Genomic DNA, 17,414 nt, shown 5'->3' on the forward strand with positions numbered 1-17,414 from the left:
GGTGTTCAGGGCTAGGGTTAAATCAATTTTTCTACTTTATTCTGTAGCAGAAAAGTATGAGCCATGCCTGTCCTGGATCCTCTTGCTCCACTACAGGACCGTTTCTCAATCTTTAACAAATTTTGTTGGCAGACTGCAGTGAGGCGGTGGCATAACCTCTTTTGTAATCCAGATGGGGCATGAAGGTGCAGAAGGGCCACATGACTGACCCAGAAACTGGACTTAAGGCAGCAGCCTAATTGCTGGACTGATCTCCATGGTCAGAGCTAGGAGCCGGGTAACCAAATGAGGGATTTCAGGTTCTTAAGACTGCTACAGTGGCTGTGCACAGCACCATTACCCTTGTCTCAGCACTATCTCATCAGTTCCATGTGCATCAGGCAGAGCTGGGGAGACAGATTCCCAAGCCTTGAGCTGCTTCAGCCTGCACTTCGACTAGGCCAGGAGGGCTGCATTGCAGAGCAGCACAGTTCTGACTATAGGCTGTAAGGGGCAGAAGGGGCAAAGAATGAGGTACCCACCTCACAGCCTGAGCAAGGGATATGGGATTCACCGGGTGAAGGGCTACATGGAGCACAAGCTGTCTGGACAGGAATCAGTCTCACAGGCATGGAGCTGGATTTGCAGCTCCTCTCCTGGAGTTCTCTTTAGCTGTTCCCTGTGGCACTCCTCCCCAATGGTTTATTGATTCTTCCCTCCCACCCACAGCTCCCCTCAGACCTTGCACACACAGCACGTGACAGCTGATTGGTATCTGTTAATTAATGTGGCCTGGGGCCTCTTTTCTATTCAGTGGCCTGATAAGGGAAATTGGATGTCCAAGGGCTGCCAGGCCATTATCACCCTTTGCTTCCCCTGGCAACACAAACACAAAACATGGCGTAGAGATAAATAAATACCACTAACCCACCATTCTGCCTTCCCTTCCCCAGCTGAGATAGTGCAGATAGAAAAAGAGATCCCACAGTCAGTCAATATAGCAATCATCAGCTCTTTTGTTAATTGCCAACTTGATAACAAGAGAAATCAAATGATCATCATGGTGGCTGGCTGTGTAGGCCCCAACACGGGGCCAAGAGCTGTGAGCAGGGAAGGATGTGGAATAAAGGAGTCCAGCTGAGCCTCTCATGCAGCCAGCAGGGCTGGGAGGCTGCAGCACAGAGACTCATGAGCACACAGATCTCTTGGTGATCCCCAAGGCATAATATGCATCTGGGGAGAAAACTGTCAGGGGGGGTTGGTGGAGCATCGCCCTTCCAGCTGAGGAGTGCCTGGGTGTTCTATTCTCTCACAGCCCTGGGAACCTTTAGAAGCAAGGAGCTGCCAATAAGGTACCATTTCTGCCTGTCTGTGGTGGAAAAAAGCTGCCTAGAGGGGACCAACACACTGTGCGTGGCATTCTTGTTTGTAATGGCTGTTAGTGTCCATCTCTCAGGATCTTTCATGGTCTGACCTTCAAGGGTACCTAGTGCAGGAGTCATACCAGGCAGAGTTTTCCTTCCCACACACCTGTTTTTTCTCCCACCTCGAGGTGGACATTGCCTTGGTGTTTCATTCTCACTTTCTCAAGTGAACTCTGGGGCTGTTGGGGTCTATCTCTGGATGGTGATTGCTCTTTCTGTATTTGAGGAGAATGTTTGCTTCACTGCTGGATGCTGGTTCCATTGCTACCAGGTTTGGCTATGATTTAGGTATTTGTACAGCACCGTACAGGTATTTTTGTCACTGGATAGGGTTGCTGGCAGAGCTGATGGTGTGGACATCAGGGTATGATGAAGAATAGAAGATTCTGTTCATAAATGTATTCTGCTTTTGAATATGTTTCAGTACTTTTTTGTGTCAGGATCTTTTGTCATGTTGGCCAAAATGTGAAATTGTAGTATACTTGTAATTCAGGCCTGTGTCATTCCCTCCTTTCCCATCAGAAGCCCTCTTTTTCTGCCATCTAGAGCTCTTCTCTGTTCTTTTGTCATCTGGGACAGACTAAATGGGCTGCAGCACTAACTTGCAGAGGAACAGTGAGCAGGGTGATGCAGTAGAAACCTGTTGCTGCTATGAAAGAAGCAGTGATCATTGAAAAGGGGTTATCATTAACCTTGGACTACCATAAATGCAATCGGAGCATCAGAACTCCGGTTTGAGGCAGTGGGTGGGCATGGGAGCAAAGAGGAGGGTAAGACCCATGTGCGCTGATTGCTACAGAGACAGAGTCACTCTAGTGAGCTACTGGTTTGGTTTTTGGCTTTTTAAGCAGCAGGCCAGTAGGGAAGAGTGTTTGGGATGACTCTCAGGGAAACTAAGAACCCTAGGCTCCTAGAGGCTTTGCTGCATACCCATTTGACGCTGCTTGTCTTTCACCCTGTCAGGGTTCTCCAACCTCTCCCTTGGGGACCAGATGAGCCTTCTGCAGAGTGCCTGGATGGAAATTCTCATCCTGGGCATTGTGTACCGCTCACTGCCATATGAGGACAAGCTGGTCTATGCTGAGGACTACATAATGGATGAAGAGCACTCTCGTCTGACGGGGCTGCTGGAGCTCTACCTGGCCATCCTACAACTGGTGCGCCGCTATAAGAAGCTCAAGGTGGAAAAGGAGGAGTTTGTCACACTCAAAGCTCTGGCCCTCGCCAACTCAGGTACAGCCCTGGCCCAGCCAGCCTTGTAATCAAGGAGTCAAGACTCATGCTGTTATTTGACCCGGGAGGAAACTAGAACCTACTGCCTGAGTCTGCTCTGCCTGTGTCATACAACAGTCTCAAAGCTCCTCTCTGTCTACAGAGCAGCACCTAAGCTGGAAAGCAAGGAAAAATCATACTTTCTGCTGCTAGAGCCCCAACTGTGCTCTGGCCCCATAGTAGGGAGTGGAACCAGACAGGGATGGGCTGGCTGCTGGTTTTTGACAGTTAAAAAAGAGTGTGGAGCTCTTCACTAGCAAGCCAGCTCCAGTGCCATGAGTTCAGAAAAGGGGATATGGGCCACATCTGCATCCACCTCTGCAGTGTTGGTCAGATACAGCAAACAGGGAAAGCCTGGTCCCAATTTCAAATGCCACAAAAAGTTGGGGCTGCCTGGTCCTGTCCTAGAAATGTTCAGTGACCACAGACACTAAATTCCCCTTTAACTGCGAGACGCTGTGGATCTGGATTGCAGCTCTCAGTCCAGCAGGCTGTGTTGCACAAAATTCAGACACACATATATTTGCTCAGGAATCCCATCTGAAAGGGAAACTGGTACACAGCTACTGTGTGACTAGGGCTCCCTCTACATCCCCTGAGTCTCATTGTCTCACATCAGATCTTCTTGCTGAATTGCATCATGCAGGTCACAGAATTCAGCCCTGCAGCCCAACCCTGAAACCAGTATCTGTGTTTTGCTAAAACTGCCTTACAGAAAGACACCCTGCGTGAAGCTGAAGGGATTAAAAGAGAGAGAATCTACATCTTCTGTGGCACCTGACTCTAATAATGAATCATTCTCTCCGTTTCAGAAAAAAAATGGCACCATATTTTTAATTTCTGTTTGCCTCAGTTTGGCCTTCAGAGAGTGGTGTTTGTTGAGCTCTGTCCTATGACTCTGGGTCTTTTTATATCTGACATCTTGACATGATAAAGTTCCTGTTCCATAGGTATGTTCCTTGGCTGTAGACATATTACTTGGAGTGTAAGGACATGGTCCAGAATGCTGTGAGGCTGCCCTATCCTCACCATTTTACAGCATTTTACACTCTTTGCCATCTTCTTAGCAGTAGCAATTTAACAGAAAAAAATTTTAAAAAATTCCTTCTAGCTCATTGATACAAATGGTAACATCTGGTTTTTTTACTGACCCCCATGGATTTCCACCAGAAAACTCCTCCTTCAGGGATGATTCACCACAGATAGATACTTTGAGATCTGTCATCTAGCCAGTTACTAATCAATTGAAAGTGTTCTTTATTGATATTGCATAGTGCTAATTTTTTATGAGAATTTCCTCTGGTCCTAAGCCAAGTGCCTTATAAAAACCTAAGTCTATTATATCTATGCAGTTAACTTTATCAACCAAACTTGTAATCTCATCAGAGAATGAGATCAAGTTTGTTTGACAAGACCTCTCTTCCAAAGTATCACGTTGACTGGCAATAGAATCATGGAATCATTTAGGTTGAAAAAGACCTTTAAGGTCATTGAGTCCAACTATTAACCCAGCACTGCCAAATTCACCACTAAATATGTCCCTAAGTGCCACACCTGCATGTGTTTTAAATGCCAACTTATCAGTCTTAACTGAACATCACTTTTTTTCCTTTATTTTTGTCCTTGTTCACATCAGGCTAGCATAGAAATTAACTGATAAGACCTAGGAAAATATGTGCATCTTTAGAACTTTTTCAGTCATCTTGAATCCCTCCAGAATACCAAGACTTGTTAATGATTATTCTGCCCTAGATGGCCCCCAGCCAGCAATTTTAGAACTCTTAAAGCCAAGTTATTCAGCTCTGCTGATTTCTGTGAAGTTTGTCCTAATAGTTCTAATATCTTCTCACATAAACAACAGACTAAGAAGTCTTCATCATCTTATATAACACAGGTGCATAATGCTTCTCTTTTCTAAACAGGACAGATACAGTCATGGAGGACTTCTGCCTCCTGTGCACTGCTATTAATAGTTTAATCATCTCCAGGTGAAAAGAGCCCCTCCCAAATGATCATTTTTCTTCTATTTCTTGAATATTTATAAAACTTCTTTACTGTCCTTAGCTCTTCCAGCCATGGCTTTTCCTCCTATGTCCTTCACTTCCCTTATCGATTTTCTACACTTCATAACTTCTGATTCATATAAATTGCTATCTAGTTCCCTTTTTCAATTTATCATATATTGCTTTTTTAGCTCTAATTGCTGCCTTCACTTTGCCACTGAATCAGGATGGGCAGATGGCCAAGGCTGGCCTCTCTCGACTGTGGGACAGTGGCTTCTGGTGATGTAATCAAGTTGTTAAACAACCTGTCTACCAGGAAGGTCACAGGATTAAACAGGGAGAAGGACTCCTCAGAGAGGCTGGAGTGCTAAGGTACAGGTTGTGATGGGATAAGTGCCACACCAGAACATTTATCTGGCCCATGCTATGAGCAGAGCCACTGCAGGACCTGAATCTTGGTGCTGTCAAGTTCTTCACAGTGCAGCACAAGCACTCTCTGCTGTTGTCGCTCACTGTGCTTTCAGGACTAAGCCCAGGGTAAGCCTTATGAGACAGTCTCTATCAGGAGTGGAGAAACACTGAAAAAAGACAGAGCAGAACAACCAACACTCATCAGCTGCCTTGGGGTTCTGTTTCCAGTGCTGTGGAGTAAAGAAACCAAGGTAAGGGTCAGGAGGCACAGGCTAAAGCATGTTCTCTGCTGGATGGAAAAAGCCATTCTGACTTCACTGGTTTCTCCTAGTGCAGCTATCCATGTAAGAGCATAATGCACAAAAATTCTGCTTTGTTATTTGTATTGAAACATATGAAAGTAAAGCACAAGATTTTGTTTTTCAGGTAAACAAAGCCTCTCTCAACACACACATAAGGAAACTAGAATAGGGCAAGTGTATTTTTCTAATGTTACTGAAGATTGCACCTTCATGTTCTTTTAATATCAGTTATTTTTCTTAGTATATTTTTTTGTGGATAAACTTACAGAGCCTGCATGTACGTGCTTGCATGCAACCAGCGGATTCCTAAAACAGTAAGAAAGCAGACTGGGCCAGGCTTGAGCTCCCTTGGGTCAGAGATAGGGTTTAAAGATGAGCATTTAGATTAGCACCTGTGCTGCTAAAACCTGATTTCTCCCTTTCCTCCCATACAGACAAATTCTTAAATTTCCTGGTTCTAGGGACTTTCTTCCATGCAGACCAGTGTACACTGACCCTTTGTTTCTAGGAATTCAAACAAATGAAAACAGAAATGGGAGCTCGCTCACTCTTCACTGGAGTAGAAGGTGACAATAGGCTGATCTCCAAGTCCTCGGTGTAACACACCAAGGACACACCTGCTGGGTGTCTCTGTATTAGTTGAGTGCATTTTAGACAGCTGAGAGATGAATTTTTAATGGCCAGAGCAGCAGGCAGCAATATGATCACCAATTTTTTGACAGAGTAGAGGTACTGTAGACTTAATTTGTTACCCTTCAGAGCCAGTAGTTCTTTCTTAGGCACTCCTAGGTCCTCTTTCCTTAGGAATAAAAATTGATCAACCTACGTATTCAAGAGCCCTCCAGGTTAGCAAACAGCACATGTTCATTTTAGGACATCCAGGAGTAACCAAACTTTATTTCCCCTTTTTTCCCCAATGCATTTTAATGCTGAGATGGAGCGGACAAGGGCTGGATTTGGCAAGGAGATGTGTAGCAAATTCTGTACTAATGGGTCCTGTGAGGTTGCAGCTCCTCCTGCTCCTGCCAGAAACTGCAAACAGCCAGTTAGGTGAGGAGGCAGGAGGCCTTGTCCATTCTCACACCTGCCCTGTGTCCCATGCCACCAGTGCTGCAGAAGGGCTCCTGGCATGAAGCCTGGCTTCTGGGCCAGCTGACCCTTGGGAACACAGTCGGGCAGCCTGCCCCCACCTCAGTGCTCTGACAGCTGTAAAAATTCATAGCTATTGATTTCGTAATTAACAGTTTATCAATGCCATTGACACCAGTTCACTGATGGATTGCAAGGAAATTAATCCTGCAATGTTGTTTTGTTTTTTGTAGTCAGCTGCCGATTTTGAGCTTCTTTCAGCAAAGAGCGGTGGGGGTGGGGCAGGCTTTGATCTTTATTTCCCCACTTTCTCTCGCTGTATACATCTAGTTATTTAGTTCTGTTAAGTCTTGTCACCTTACAGAAATCAGGTGGCAGAAGGGCAGTTTGGGGATTTTGTCTACTGTACAGCAGCATCAGTACCCAAAAACAGAGCACCCACTTTGACCTGAAGCATGGCTCATTACTTCTAGCACTCTCTGGGATCTGCAAACTCTGACAGGCTGTGATTACCATTGTGCCCCTGAAGGACATTAAACAGAAAGGCTGTAGGACGTTTCCCTCCAAGTTCTAGCTGTTGATACTTCCAGTCTCCAAAACGACCTCTGTGACTTGGCAGGAAACAGATCCCACTCACTTCTCCTAGACTGTGCATGGAAATTTTTCAGAGGTGCTACCTGGCTGGGAGAAGTTGCCAGACTGACTTGGCAACATGCTTTTCTCCTCCCTACCATTAAACAGAAAGGCTGTAGGACGTTTCCCTCCAAGTTCTAGCTGTTGATACTTCCAGTCTCCAAAACGACCTCTGTGACTTGGCAGGAAACAGATCCCACTCACTTCTCCTAGACTGTGCATGGAAATTTTTCAGAGGTGCTACCTGGCTGGGAGAAGTTGCCAGACTGACTTGGCAACATGCTTTTCTCCTCCCTACTTTTCAGAATCAACCTCTGTGGTTAGCTCAAGGTCACTGTGATGACCTACCAGCCCTTCTCTGAGCTTCTCTGCCTGGTCTCTTAGATACGAAGTGTAAATGCTTCAAGAACAATCCTTCCTCAGTAGGCTTCTTGGGAATTCAGCCCTTTCATATCCTCTAATTAGTGCATTCCTTCCAAATAGCTTCTTAAACAGCTTTCTGGCTAGACATAGTATTTTCCCAACTGTTGTAATACTTTATAAATCATGCATCATAAATAGCATTTTTACCCTAAATGTATCTTATGAAATTCACAGTCTCTAATTTGTGTTGTGCTCTCCATAGAGGTCACACATGTTTCTAGAGAGTTGGATGCTTCAGCCAGTTTTCTTCCCCTTCACTGCTGTCACACTAGGGAACCCATGTCCTCACATTTGTGTTTGTATGTGGGCTGAGCCAGAGCACTGCCACACTGCAAGGCTGAGGTACATGTGCTTGCCACAGTGTCCCTTTGCTGTTCTGGATTTGTTGCCCTGTGGCAGGAATCTTTATCAATGGGTTCAGCATCGATTAAAAGTCTCTGAACAATGAAGACAAGGCAACAGTGTCTCCAGCTCTGTCAGGGTAGTAAGAAAGAAGCAAGTATCAGGAAGATGAAAAAGGAGAAAACCTTCAGTGGTGCTGTGTCTGAACCTATCTAGTCTTTGGTTCTGCTCTCTGTCCAGCATGACTTAGCCACAAGTTTAGCAGCATGTGTTCAACACAGTTCCCTAGCTCAACCCTGGACTAGGTCATTACCAGCTAGCTACCTTTGCTACACAGTCACACCAAGGAGAGCTGTCTAGCCTCTCAAACCCTGCTAGCCCCTCCGACAGCTTGTAGAAATCTAACTGGCAGCCTAAGGGAAGAGGCCTTTGGAGGAGGTACAGGTTTCCTTCACTGAAGCAGGAAGCTCCCTGAGCAGCTGCTGGCAGTCTCTGAAAACAGGGGCATATGCACAAAGGTGGGTCTGGCAACACCCCTGGGCACACTGGTTGTGACCTACTGGGGCTTTTCTGTCTTGCTGACACCCTGAGCAGCTGCACGGCAATTAGGCAGTTTAGACAGATGAAGCGCTATAGCAGTGTTAATTATTCTTAATGAGATTGCTCCCAAGCGGCAGCACAGCAGCTGCTGCCCCTTGCAGGGTGACTCTCCCCATAAGGAGCATGGAGGGCAAGTGAATGTGCAAGTCACAAAGGCCCCTGGCCAATCCCTGCACAACCTTGGGGTGGTTGGCAAAATGGTCAGCACACAGAGCACGTGTGTCACCTACCCTGGCAACTTTACTGTCCCAGCACTGCTAAGGCCAACACATTGGGCTGCTGCCAGACTTCATGGGAGCAGCACCAACACCTGCCAACAAGGTGGGGTTTTTTCCCTCTTAAGAAACAAACCAAACCAACAACAACACACCCTGGAGGGTGGGAGGGATGGGGGGACTACAAGGCGGAGAAAAACCCCAGAACAACAACAGAAAAGGAAAGACAACATCTTCAGCTTCAGGACCATAAAAGATTTCCTTCCTCATGTCTGACTTGTCTGTTTGCTGTCTTTTCTCCCTCCCCCCAGACTCCATGCACATAGAGGACATGGATGCAGTGCAGAAACTCCAGGACCTTCTCCACGAAGCCCTGCAGGACTACGAGCTGAGTCAGCGCAATGAGGAGCCCCGGCGAGCAGGCAAGCTGCTCCTGACCTTGCCCCTCCTGCGGCAGACGGCTGCCAAAGCTGTGCAGCACTTCTACAGCATCAAACTGCAGGGCAAGGTTCCCATGCATAAACTCTTCCTAGAAATGCTAGAGGCAAAGGTCTGACAGCCCCAGCGCCAGCCAACAGTGGCCGGGGAACAAACTAGAAACAAAGATGCAGACAACGGAGCAATCCAAACAGCAGCAGCAGCCACCGCCGGCTTTTATCTCCAATCATTTATTATGGAAGAATTATTTAATGTCTATCTGTCGGCGTGACTGCAGAACCTTGTGTACAGGAGGGGGGAAACTTTTAATCAATCACCTGTTTCTCTTTTTTTCGTTGTTTTCTCTGTGGGAAATACCAGAATATGCTCTTGCACTTGTTGAGGCGATCATCGGGGCTCAGCCCCTCTGATCAGTGATGCTCTCGGCGCTGTCCAGGCCGCCTGCTCCCCAGCCCCCTCCGCCAGTGCTGGAGGGGGAGTGGGGACAGAAGCAGGAAGAGAGGAAGAATAGAGTCAATATAAACTTTATCTGCTGGTGTTATGAGGGGTCAGTTAGAAAGGGAAGCAGCCAAGGTCCTTCTTTTTGTCACCTTTCTGCCTCCAACCATAGAGCTCCTTTGGAGAAGAGCACTGCTGGACCTCTCCTGAACAAAAAGGCTGCCTCCCAGGCTCCTCTAACACTTGTACATACAGGCCCCACTTCTTACTGGGAAAGATGCTCCTAACTGTGTAAGATATTCTGCGACCTTGTACAGTGTGTCATTACGCCTGGCTAGTCCTTCCCATGTACAATCCCCGCAGGCCCCTGAAGAGGTAGGATGTGTGTCCCTGAGAGAATTGAAGTCATTCCCAAATGGCAAGAGAAAAGAGCCTGATGTTATGCTTCAGTGCTGGGTTGACTTGATGATCTCTGCATCCTCTCCTATGTGGTGCTAACTACAATTCTTCCACACTTTTCACCCTGTAGTATATCAAACCTGCCTCTTCAGCTCAGCTGAGTGCCATTCCCCACTCGTTCCTTGTGGCAGAGAACACAAGGCTTTGTCTGCATGGTTACTGCCCAAGTATAAATACATCCCAAACCAGATCTTTCCTAGACTTCATTAAAGTGATAGCTCTTTGCCTCCACAGAGACTTAGGCTTCTTGCCAAATTCTAGTTAGGAATCAAGGGCACTGCTTTTTGGAGAAGGCAGCTCTTGAGCCTGAGAGATTGCTTTTCTGTGGCAGCCTAGGGAAATAAATTAGAGGGTGGCATGAAACCCCCGATACTCCAACTGCTGTCTTCCCCTGCCTCATCCCATTATCCTCAACAGCAGGAAAAGAGCTAGCATAGATTATACCTGGGGCTGCTAAGAGGTTCTCTCACTGATCAGAGAGGAAGTACCCGACCTTGAGATGGTGGGAGAAAAAATGTGGCAATGCTTATTTACTACCCTTATGTAACCAGGTTCCTGCTATCTCCAAGCTCTGGTTTAGATCTGCCTGAGCCGTAACTGCTGCATTCCCAGTAGCCAGAGGGGAATGTAGGTGACTGACAAAACTGACTGTTGGCATTCTCTGAGACTTTATTTTCTAGGTCACTTAGTTTTAAGTCAGCCTGAGCTGACAAAACCTGAGTGTACTGTCTGTTTTATGGTCAGGAGCATGGCAGGAGAGGTGAGAGAAAAAGCCTCTGATCTACATTTGAGACACTACTAACTGCTGCCTCTGTTCTCCTCAGGCTCCATCCCTTTCTGGGTTGCCCAGGAGAAAGGTGGTATGGCAGAGAAGTACCTTGTCCCCAGCAGGAAGTCTTCCAAACCAGGGTTGAGGTGTGTGATCAGAGAGACACTAGTGCTTGTTTTTTGCTGGAGCAGAATGTGTCACAGCAGGGCTGTCAGTGCTGCAGAACACTGCCCCGGCAGGCTCAGAGACCAGGATGCTGACTGATGGTGACCTCACAGCTCTTGTAGCCAGCCTGAACCTTGTACTTGAGTTAATTCAGTTCCATCTCCTTTGAATTCTCCCTATGCTACACAGTCATAGCTACTCTCACTCATTTTGTACTCACTTGATAAAGGAATTCATTCTTGCTTCAGGCATATTAGTCAACCCACAGAGACCTAAGGGGCAGAAGGCACATGGGAGCTGGGACTATCTCCATGTTGATACCATTAGCAATTACACAGTGGCCTTGTGCTTTGAGCAGATACTTGTGCTTCTTTCCCCAGCTCCCTCCCAGAAGCAGTTGGGGTGAAAATGAGATGCTTTTGGTTGTACTCATGATCCTTGTACCCATCTGTGACTGAGAGGGACCAAAGTGAAATGCATGCCACCACTATGGAGCCAGCTGCCTCTGGCAGCTCTTTCTGGCTGTGGTGTAAATGCTTTCACAGATGTGCTGGGTTGCATTAGCACCTGTAAGTTTGATTCACTTCCCCATTGTTGCAATCCTGCCAAGTCCCACCCAGCTCAGCCACAGCACATTGTGTCCCAACCTGCTATGCAAAGGTAGCTGTACCGAAACGGGCTGAAAAGATCATAAAAAGCAATTCTTACTGTATTGCACCCTGCTGGAAAGGTCGTTTAGTAACACAAAAACTCCAAACAAACAAACCCAAAAAAGCAAAAAAGCCCAAAAGGCTCTTCTAGCTTTGTTGTGTTTGGACTCAGGCCTGCTTTCCAGAACAGGGAGGGAGAACTATCTACAAAACATGATTATGGAGAGCTGCCAAGTTAGCTTCTAGCTCACAGAGACTGCTGGCTATTTAGGGTAGGGCTATGGTATGGAGGCAGCTCCTGTCTTGGCAGAGCAATATAAAGATACCAAATGCATTGTTTCCCAGGAACTTCTTTCTCCTTAAGCTGCATAACCCTGGAGCCCATCTGAGTATCCTCTATTGCTTGAAGATAATATGCAGAGAAATGTTTGAATTGCTTCTGAAATAGGATGGGAACTGAACCAGACAGTACTAAGTGTATATTAATCTCTTTAAGCAAGGAATGCAAACTCTTCCCCCGTAATTGGGACAGAAACACCTGTCTAGATTTAACCTTTAAAAGACCTCTACCATCCTAAACTGGGAACCAGGTCAAGTCTCTTGGGCCCTTCAGGCAAGTGCAGGAATCACACACATCTCTTCCCAGTTCCTCTGATCTGCTGTGCATCACTAGTACTATCATGCTGCCACAACTGAGGAGCATGTCCAGCTATGAGGTGAGCTGGGCTTGCAGAGGAGTCTAACATCTTAGTGTCATCCTCTCAGTGCACTTTGAAGTAGGAAATGAAGCTTTAGCAAATGCTTAGGTCTTCGAATGCTCACAAAAAGGTGTGGGGATGTGGAAGATGAGGCATGAACTAGGAAATGGGTTCTGAGTCAGTGCTCTTTATGCTGCTTATTTGTAATATAGGAGTCACAGATCAGTGCCATACAGCTGTCCTTCTTCATGGGGCAAAAGATGATGGAGTTTGAGCCTTGGGACACAAATGGGCTCTATTACTTCAAGAAAAGCAAAGCAGTAGAGGTAAGTGTATCAGTGACTGAATAAGCATGAAGCCCACACCAGCAGCTGTGGTAAAAGCATCTCCAGCCCCTGATTTGCATGTGTGGATAACAGAAATACCTGTCAGCTACTACAAAAGGCAATTCTTCCCAAGTGACCAGCTCTTCTGTTTTGGGCACATTCTTCTCTGGGAACAGCAGTGTCTAGCCTGTAATGCAAAATAAATTTCACAGGGATCAATTAAAGAAAAGGTAAATTACTACACTGAATTTAGGTTTCTGGGGAAACCTGGGCATTACACCTCGCAGCAAAACTGTGAAGCTACAAGAAATGCCCCCAGAACAATCAGAACCTTGCAGTACTGCTCATGCTAAGGGGGCATTACTTTTCTCTTCATAAGCTATGTCATCTATTTTTCTTTAAACTGTTATAAATATATAAAATAAAACATGCTGCACCAGAAACATGTAAGCAGCTATTAGAGGGAAAGGTCATTGAGAAAGACCATAGAATGTAACTTGTTGAGCTTTTATTACCAATTGGAGCTAAGAAAAAAGAGCTTCCACTTTGTATCCACAAGCTATAATCAATCATATGGCCTAAGGCCACTCTGTTGTTCTTGTGGCTGGGTAATGTGGAGAAGCCGGAGAGACAGAGGCTGTGAGAATGATGCAGGGAGTCATAGACAGTCAGTGAAGTAAACAGTATCTACTTAACTATTATCTGCTCCTAAAAAACAAAAAAAAAAAGAAAAACCTGTTAAATAAATTGTATTCCTGTGGTACAGGTCATTTCAAACAAAACAAGAAATAAAACACAGAAATGTAAAAACTAACCTAGACAGAGTAATGTTTATTGTGTTTAGGAGCTGCTCTGTTCTGTCCCTCGGGATGCACACAGCCCCACGGGAGAGGCTGGTGTGGGGGAAGGTGTGATCTGTACATGCTGCAGGAGGTGGGAGAGCCACAGGCCTCCCACTTAGAAATGCTCTTTTGGTTTTCCCATATAAAAAATAATTCTCAGCAAGTTTTTGAGTTTTTGTGAGATTAGCTCTGCTGAGAACTTGTTAGATGGGCACAATTGCCAGTCTCTGCCATGGATCAGTCTCTTTCTTCCACTCAGCCATTTTCTCCCATGTTCTACACTTCACTGGTGCAAGGAATAAATGGGAGCTAGCAATGAAAAAGTCTTGAAGTTGTTCCAGTGAAAAACAAAACCTCTAATCATAAAATATACCACTGGCTTGAACCCAGCAGTGACATCATGAGTGTTGCAAGCATTACAGCAGCTGCCCAGTGCTTATGAAGTGGGTGCAAGTGCTGAAGTCATGGCATTTACATTGATCTGGTGGTCAAGTGGTGCAAGAGGGAAAGCTCATATCTGCTTGAGAAAGCAGAAGGAAATGCACTGTGGTAACTGGGACAGAGATGTGAGGAACAAGGACACCACGTTTTAGTTCTTCCTCTGATTCCATTGAATACAGAGACCATCACACCCTGTTAAAGTGCTTCCATCTCCACACGCCTCAGCCAACACTGCTAAAGTCCTTCTTCAGGGAAATGGGACTCAGTAGGATCATGCATCTAATTCAGGCAATCAGGAGGTCTCTCAGTCTGCCTTCGGGGAGGGTGCGGGTGGCTGAATTAGTGGTGGCCAGTAGGAAGGGCTAGAAATGAGCCTGATTGAAAAAACGAGATGAACACAGAGCTGGAGAGGGAGGTGAAGCAGGACAAGGTTTTTCTACATTTAAAAGAGCTACCCCCAGGCCCACAGTCACCAGCACTCTGACTGTGACAGGCTCAATATTTGAACCAACACAATCCCCTTCCAAGTTCACACAGGCAGCTCACAGCCCACCTACATTGCGTGCATAGGTCCTCTGAATGTTGTATCCATTCACAGGTTTGGATTTGGGCACCACAGTAGGACTTTACTTCAGGTTAAATATAGCACAAGGACATCAGTCTGTGGCTTTGCAAAAGGCAGTAGTTTTGGTGTTCTGAAAAGTTTGTGGCACTGGAGCTGATGGTGTCAAGAGATCAGTAAGGGTAGCCAGAAAACTATAGAGAGCCTGAGCCCCACTCTTCAAACACCATTCAAGGATTGTAAGCATTCCTCAGTCCCTTACTTCTAAAGCAGCAGCTGCCTTCCTGACATTTGCTGGGAACCCTCCTTTGTCTTTCCTTTTGACATTTTCCTTACTTCCCTTACTATGTCTTCATAGTAAGCACATAGACCCTTGGGAGAAACTGGGGCCAACCTTCCTCTTATGGAAGAGCTTCACAAGAAATACTAAGAAAATATTCTATTTTTTCTGTTCAGATGGGGAGGGAAGCAGGTTTCTTTACTAATTAATGTTGACTTCTCTAAACCTATTTCTCACCCCCAAGTTTAACTACTTGGATATGTTTAACTAGTGGGATATGGTTTTAAGTTCCAAATGTTAAAACATGAGTGCAGTAGTTTCTTTTGTGGCAACCTACACACAAAATAAAATGAAAACCAGCAAGAGAACTAGATGATCTTTAAGGTCCTTCCCTGCCCAGGCCATTCTATGATTCTATGAAGATTTTTCTCTTTCAGGCTAAAGTATCACACAGGGAATTAAAGCAAACAGGCTGATGTACAGAAAACTTCAACTTCCAGTGAAAGAAAGCTGGAAAACTTGTGCTAATGCCTGGTTTTCTTTACCAAGATATTTTCTCCCATTGCAGCCAATTTGAAATGGCACCATGGCAAAAGCCAAATACCTGAACCAGGGGAGCAGGAGGACAAGCCCAGCAGTGTCTGGGGTGGCTGGGAGAGACAGGAGGCTGATAAGCGAATAATGTGAGTTGAGTTTGGAAAGCACAAGGATGGTTCAGCAAAACAGACCAGCCCTGATGCAAAACACTGCTGCCAGCCAGCCAAAACCAACAGCCTTGTTCCAAAACGATTGCACCCAGCAAGTCTCTTTACATTAGTGCTAATCAGCTTTGAGAGGCCCATCATGTTTCTGGCCTTTGTGCGCTTCCTTCCACGGGACTTGGGCAAGGCTAGGAAAGTCTAAAGCTCTCAGAGCAGCAGCATCCAAATAATTCTCAGTGAACGCACAGGAAATATGAGATACCAAGCTGATTTCTGCTTAATTCAGAAATACAAGACTCTCACTTCTCTACAAATCAGCACGTTGACCATACTATAAGAAGTCTCAGAATCAGGTGCATTATTTTGATGAATGAAATTATTATACATTTTGTTCTCTGATTTTAAGAAACGGCCATTACCTTTTCAATAAGCTTTGCCACACATCCTTGATATAACTGAAATTGTTGACTAATAAAAGGCAGGGCATTGTTCAGATAAGGACAGTGTAAACTCAAATCACTTTGCCTAAATTAGCAAGAATCAACACAAGGCTGCATTTAGTAGTTCAGTTAGAACAAAGCACATAAATCATGTTTTTGAGAGGGGTTAATTTACACCATATGCCAATTAAGTCAAGTGCAATACATAAGTTATAAATAATCTCATTGGAGTGGAGAGTGTTATATTTGGAATGAAAATGATTTAACTGAAGCCAAAATTATAATCACCTTCAATAATTGCATTTCTAGCATTGTAAATTCTTTTCCATCGCAATACTGAAAGCAGTCAATGCTGCAAGTAATTTTCTATTACCATTTACATTATTAAACTCAAACACATTAACCAAACTTGTTTATATTTTTGTCAGTGGTTAATGCTGCTACAAATCAACGATCCTTTGGGTCAGTCTCAGGAAGCACAGTTTCATCAGATAGTTTTCAATCTAATGAACCCTTGTAACCAAGCCCAGGGTAATCACTTATTTCCCCTGTTGTTTTTGTTGTTACATCATAAAAATTTAGCAGTGTCCTCAGGGAGTGATGCTCCCAGCATTAGCACAGGCATCAGCTTTTCAGGGTGCTATCCCCAGCTCTTCCACTGCCTTGAGCACTTATAGCTCAGGCTCATTTTTTATAGCTGCAGAAAATCCTAAATTGCTACTGCTGCTTCTGCACATTTCTTCTTTCCATCATAGCTCTGTGATTTCTCATGATGAGGCTCCTACTACAATCCAGCCCATTTCCCTTGCTCATCTTTGATACTCTTTGTTTCTTCATTACTAGATAGTCTCTCTTCTGCTCCCTCTTCCTGTCCTGTTTCTGGCACAGTGCCCATGTGGGAGAGGAAGCGACCAGTGAATATCCAGTCCCCTGTGGCGACCAACCACACTGAGCTTCTCCAAACCCCTGGCAGAATAGACTACTCCAGCTCCATTAAAAACAAGGCCTCTGTGGCTAGCTGCCAGCTCACTGCTCTGGATGCCTTCACCTTGGAAGGAGGATCACCCCAGCTAGCACTGTCTATTGTTTCCCATTGCTGAGGTTTTGCTAGGATGTCCTGGCTTTCCAGTCCTGCAAGGATGCAATGCCACCCAAATGACACTCACCAAACCAAGGGGAGGGCTGCAGAATGGCATTTGTAGGATGACACTGTTCATGTCATTTGGGCCAGTTTATCCTTCCCCACCACTCTCAAGCTTATGTTTGCAAACAGGAATGAAGTGCAGGCCTGAGATGTAGTCCACAGTCAGACTAGATCTCAGCAGCTTCTGCAGCAGCTCTAGTTAATTAGACAAACTGTGGCAAACCAGAGGAATACCATGCTTGCTTCAGGCTCCACTGCACAACTTGGGAAAACCTGAAATTCTCCTGTTGTAAGCCAGCGAGGCCATGCCCAGGGCAGTGCACAGCAAGGTGTGGTGTTGCCAGTGCTTCAACCAGAAAAGCTGAATT

General features: G+C 45.5%; 1 protein-coding gene across 2 annotated transcripts in view; it reads left to right on the forward strand.

The window, feature by feature from the left end:
• Nucleotides 1-9,249, forward strand: part of ESRRB (estrogen-related receptor beta) — a 39,350-nt gene extending 30,101 nt beyond the window's left edge. For both annotated transcript variants that reach the window (XM_009078236.1, XM_009078235.1), the window contains 2 exons: nucleotides 2,367-2,636; nucleotides 9,005-9,249. In XM_009078236.1, coding sequence (XP_009076484.1) covers nucleotides 2,367-2,636; nucleotides 9,005-9,249 — 515 coding nt within the window. The remainder of the gene's footprint in view (nucleotides 1-2,366; nucleotides 2,637-9,004) is intronic.
• The last annotated feature ends 8,165 nt before the right edge of the window (nucleotides 9,250-17,414 follow it).

Source organism: Acanthisitta chloris, unplaced genomic scaffold (assembly GCF_000695815.1).
Source record: "Acanthisitta chloris isolate BGI_N310 unplaced genomic scaffold, ASM69581v1 scaffold1197, whole genome shotgun sequence".
Taxonomy (NCBI): Eukaryota; Metazoa; Chordata; class Aves; order Passeriformes; family Acanthisittidae; genus Acanthisitta; species Acanthisitta chloris.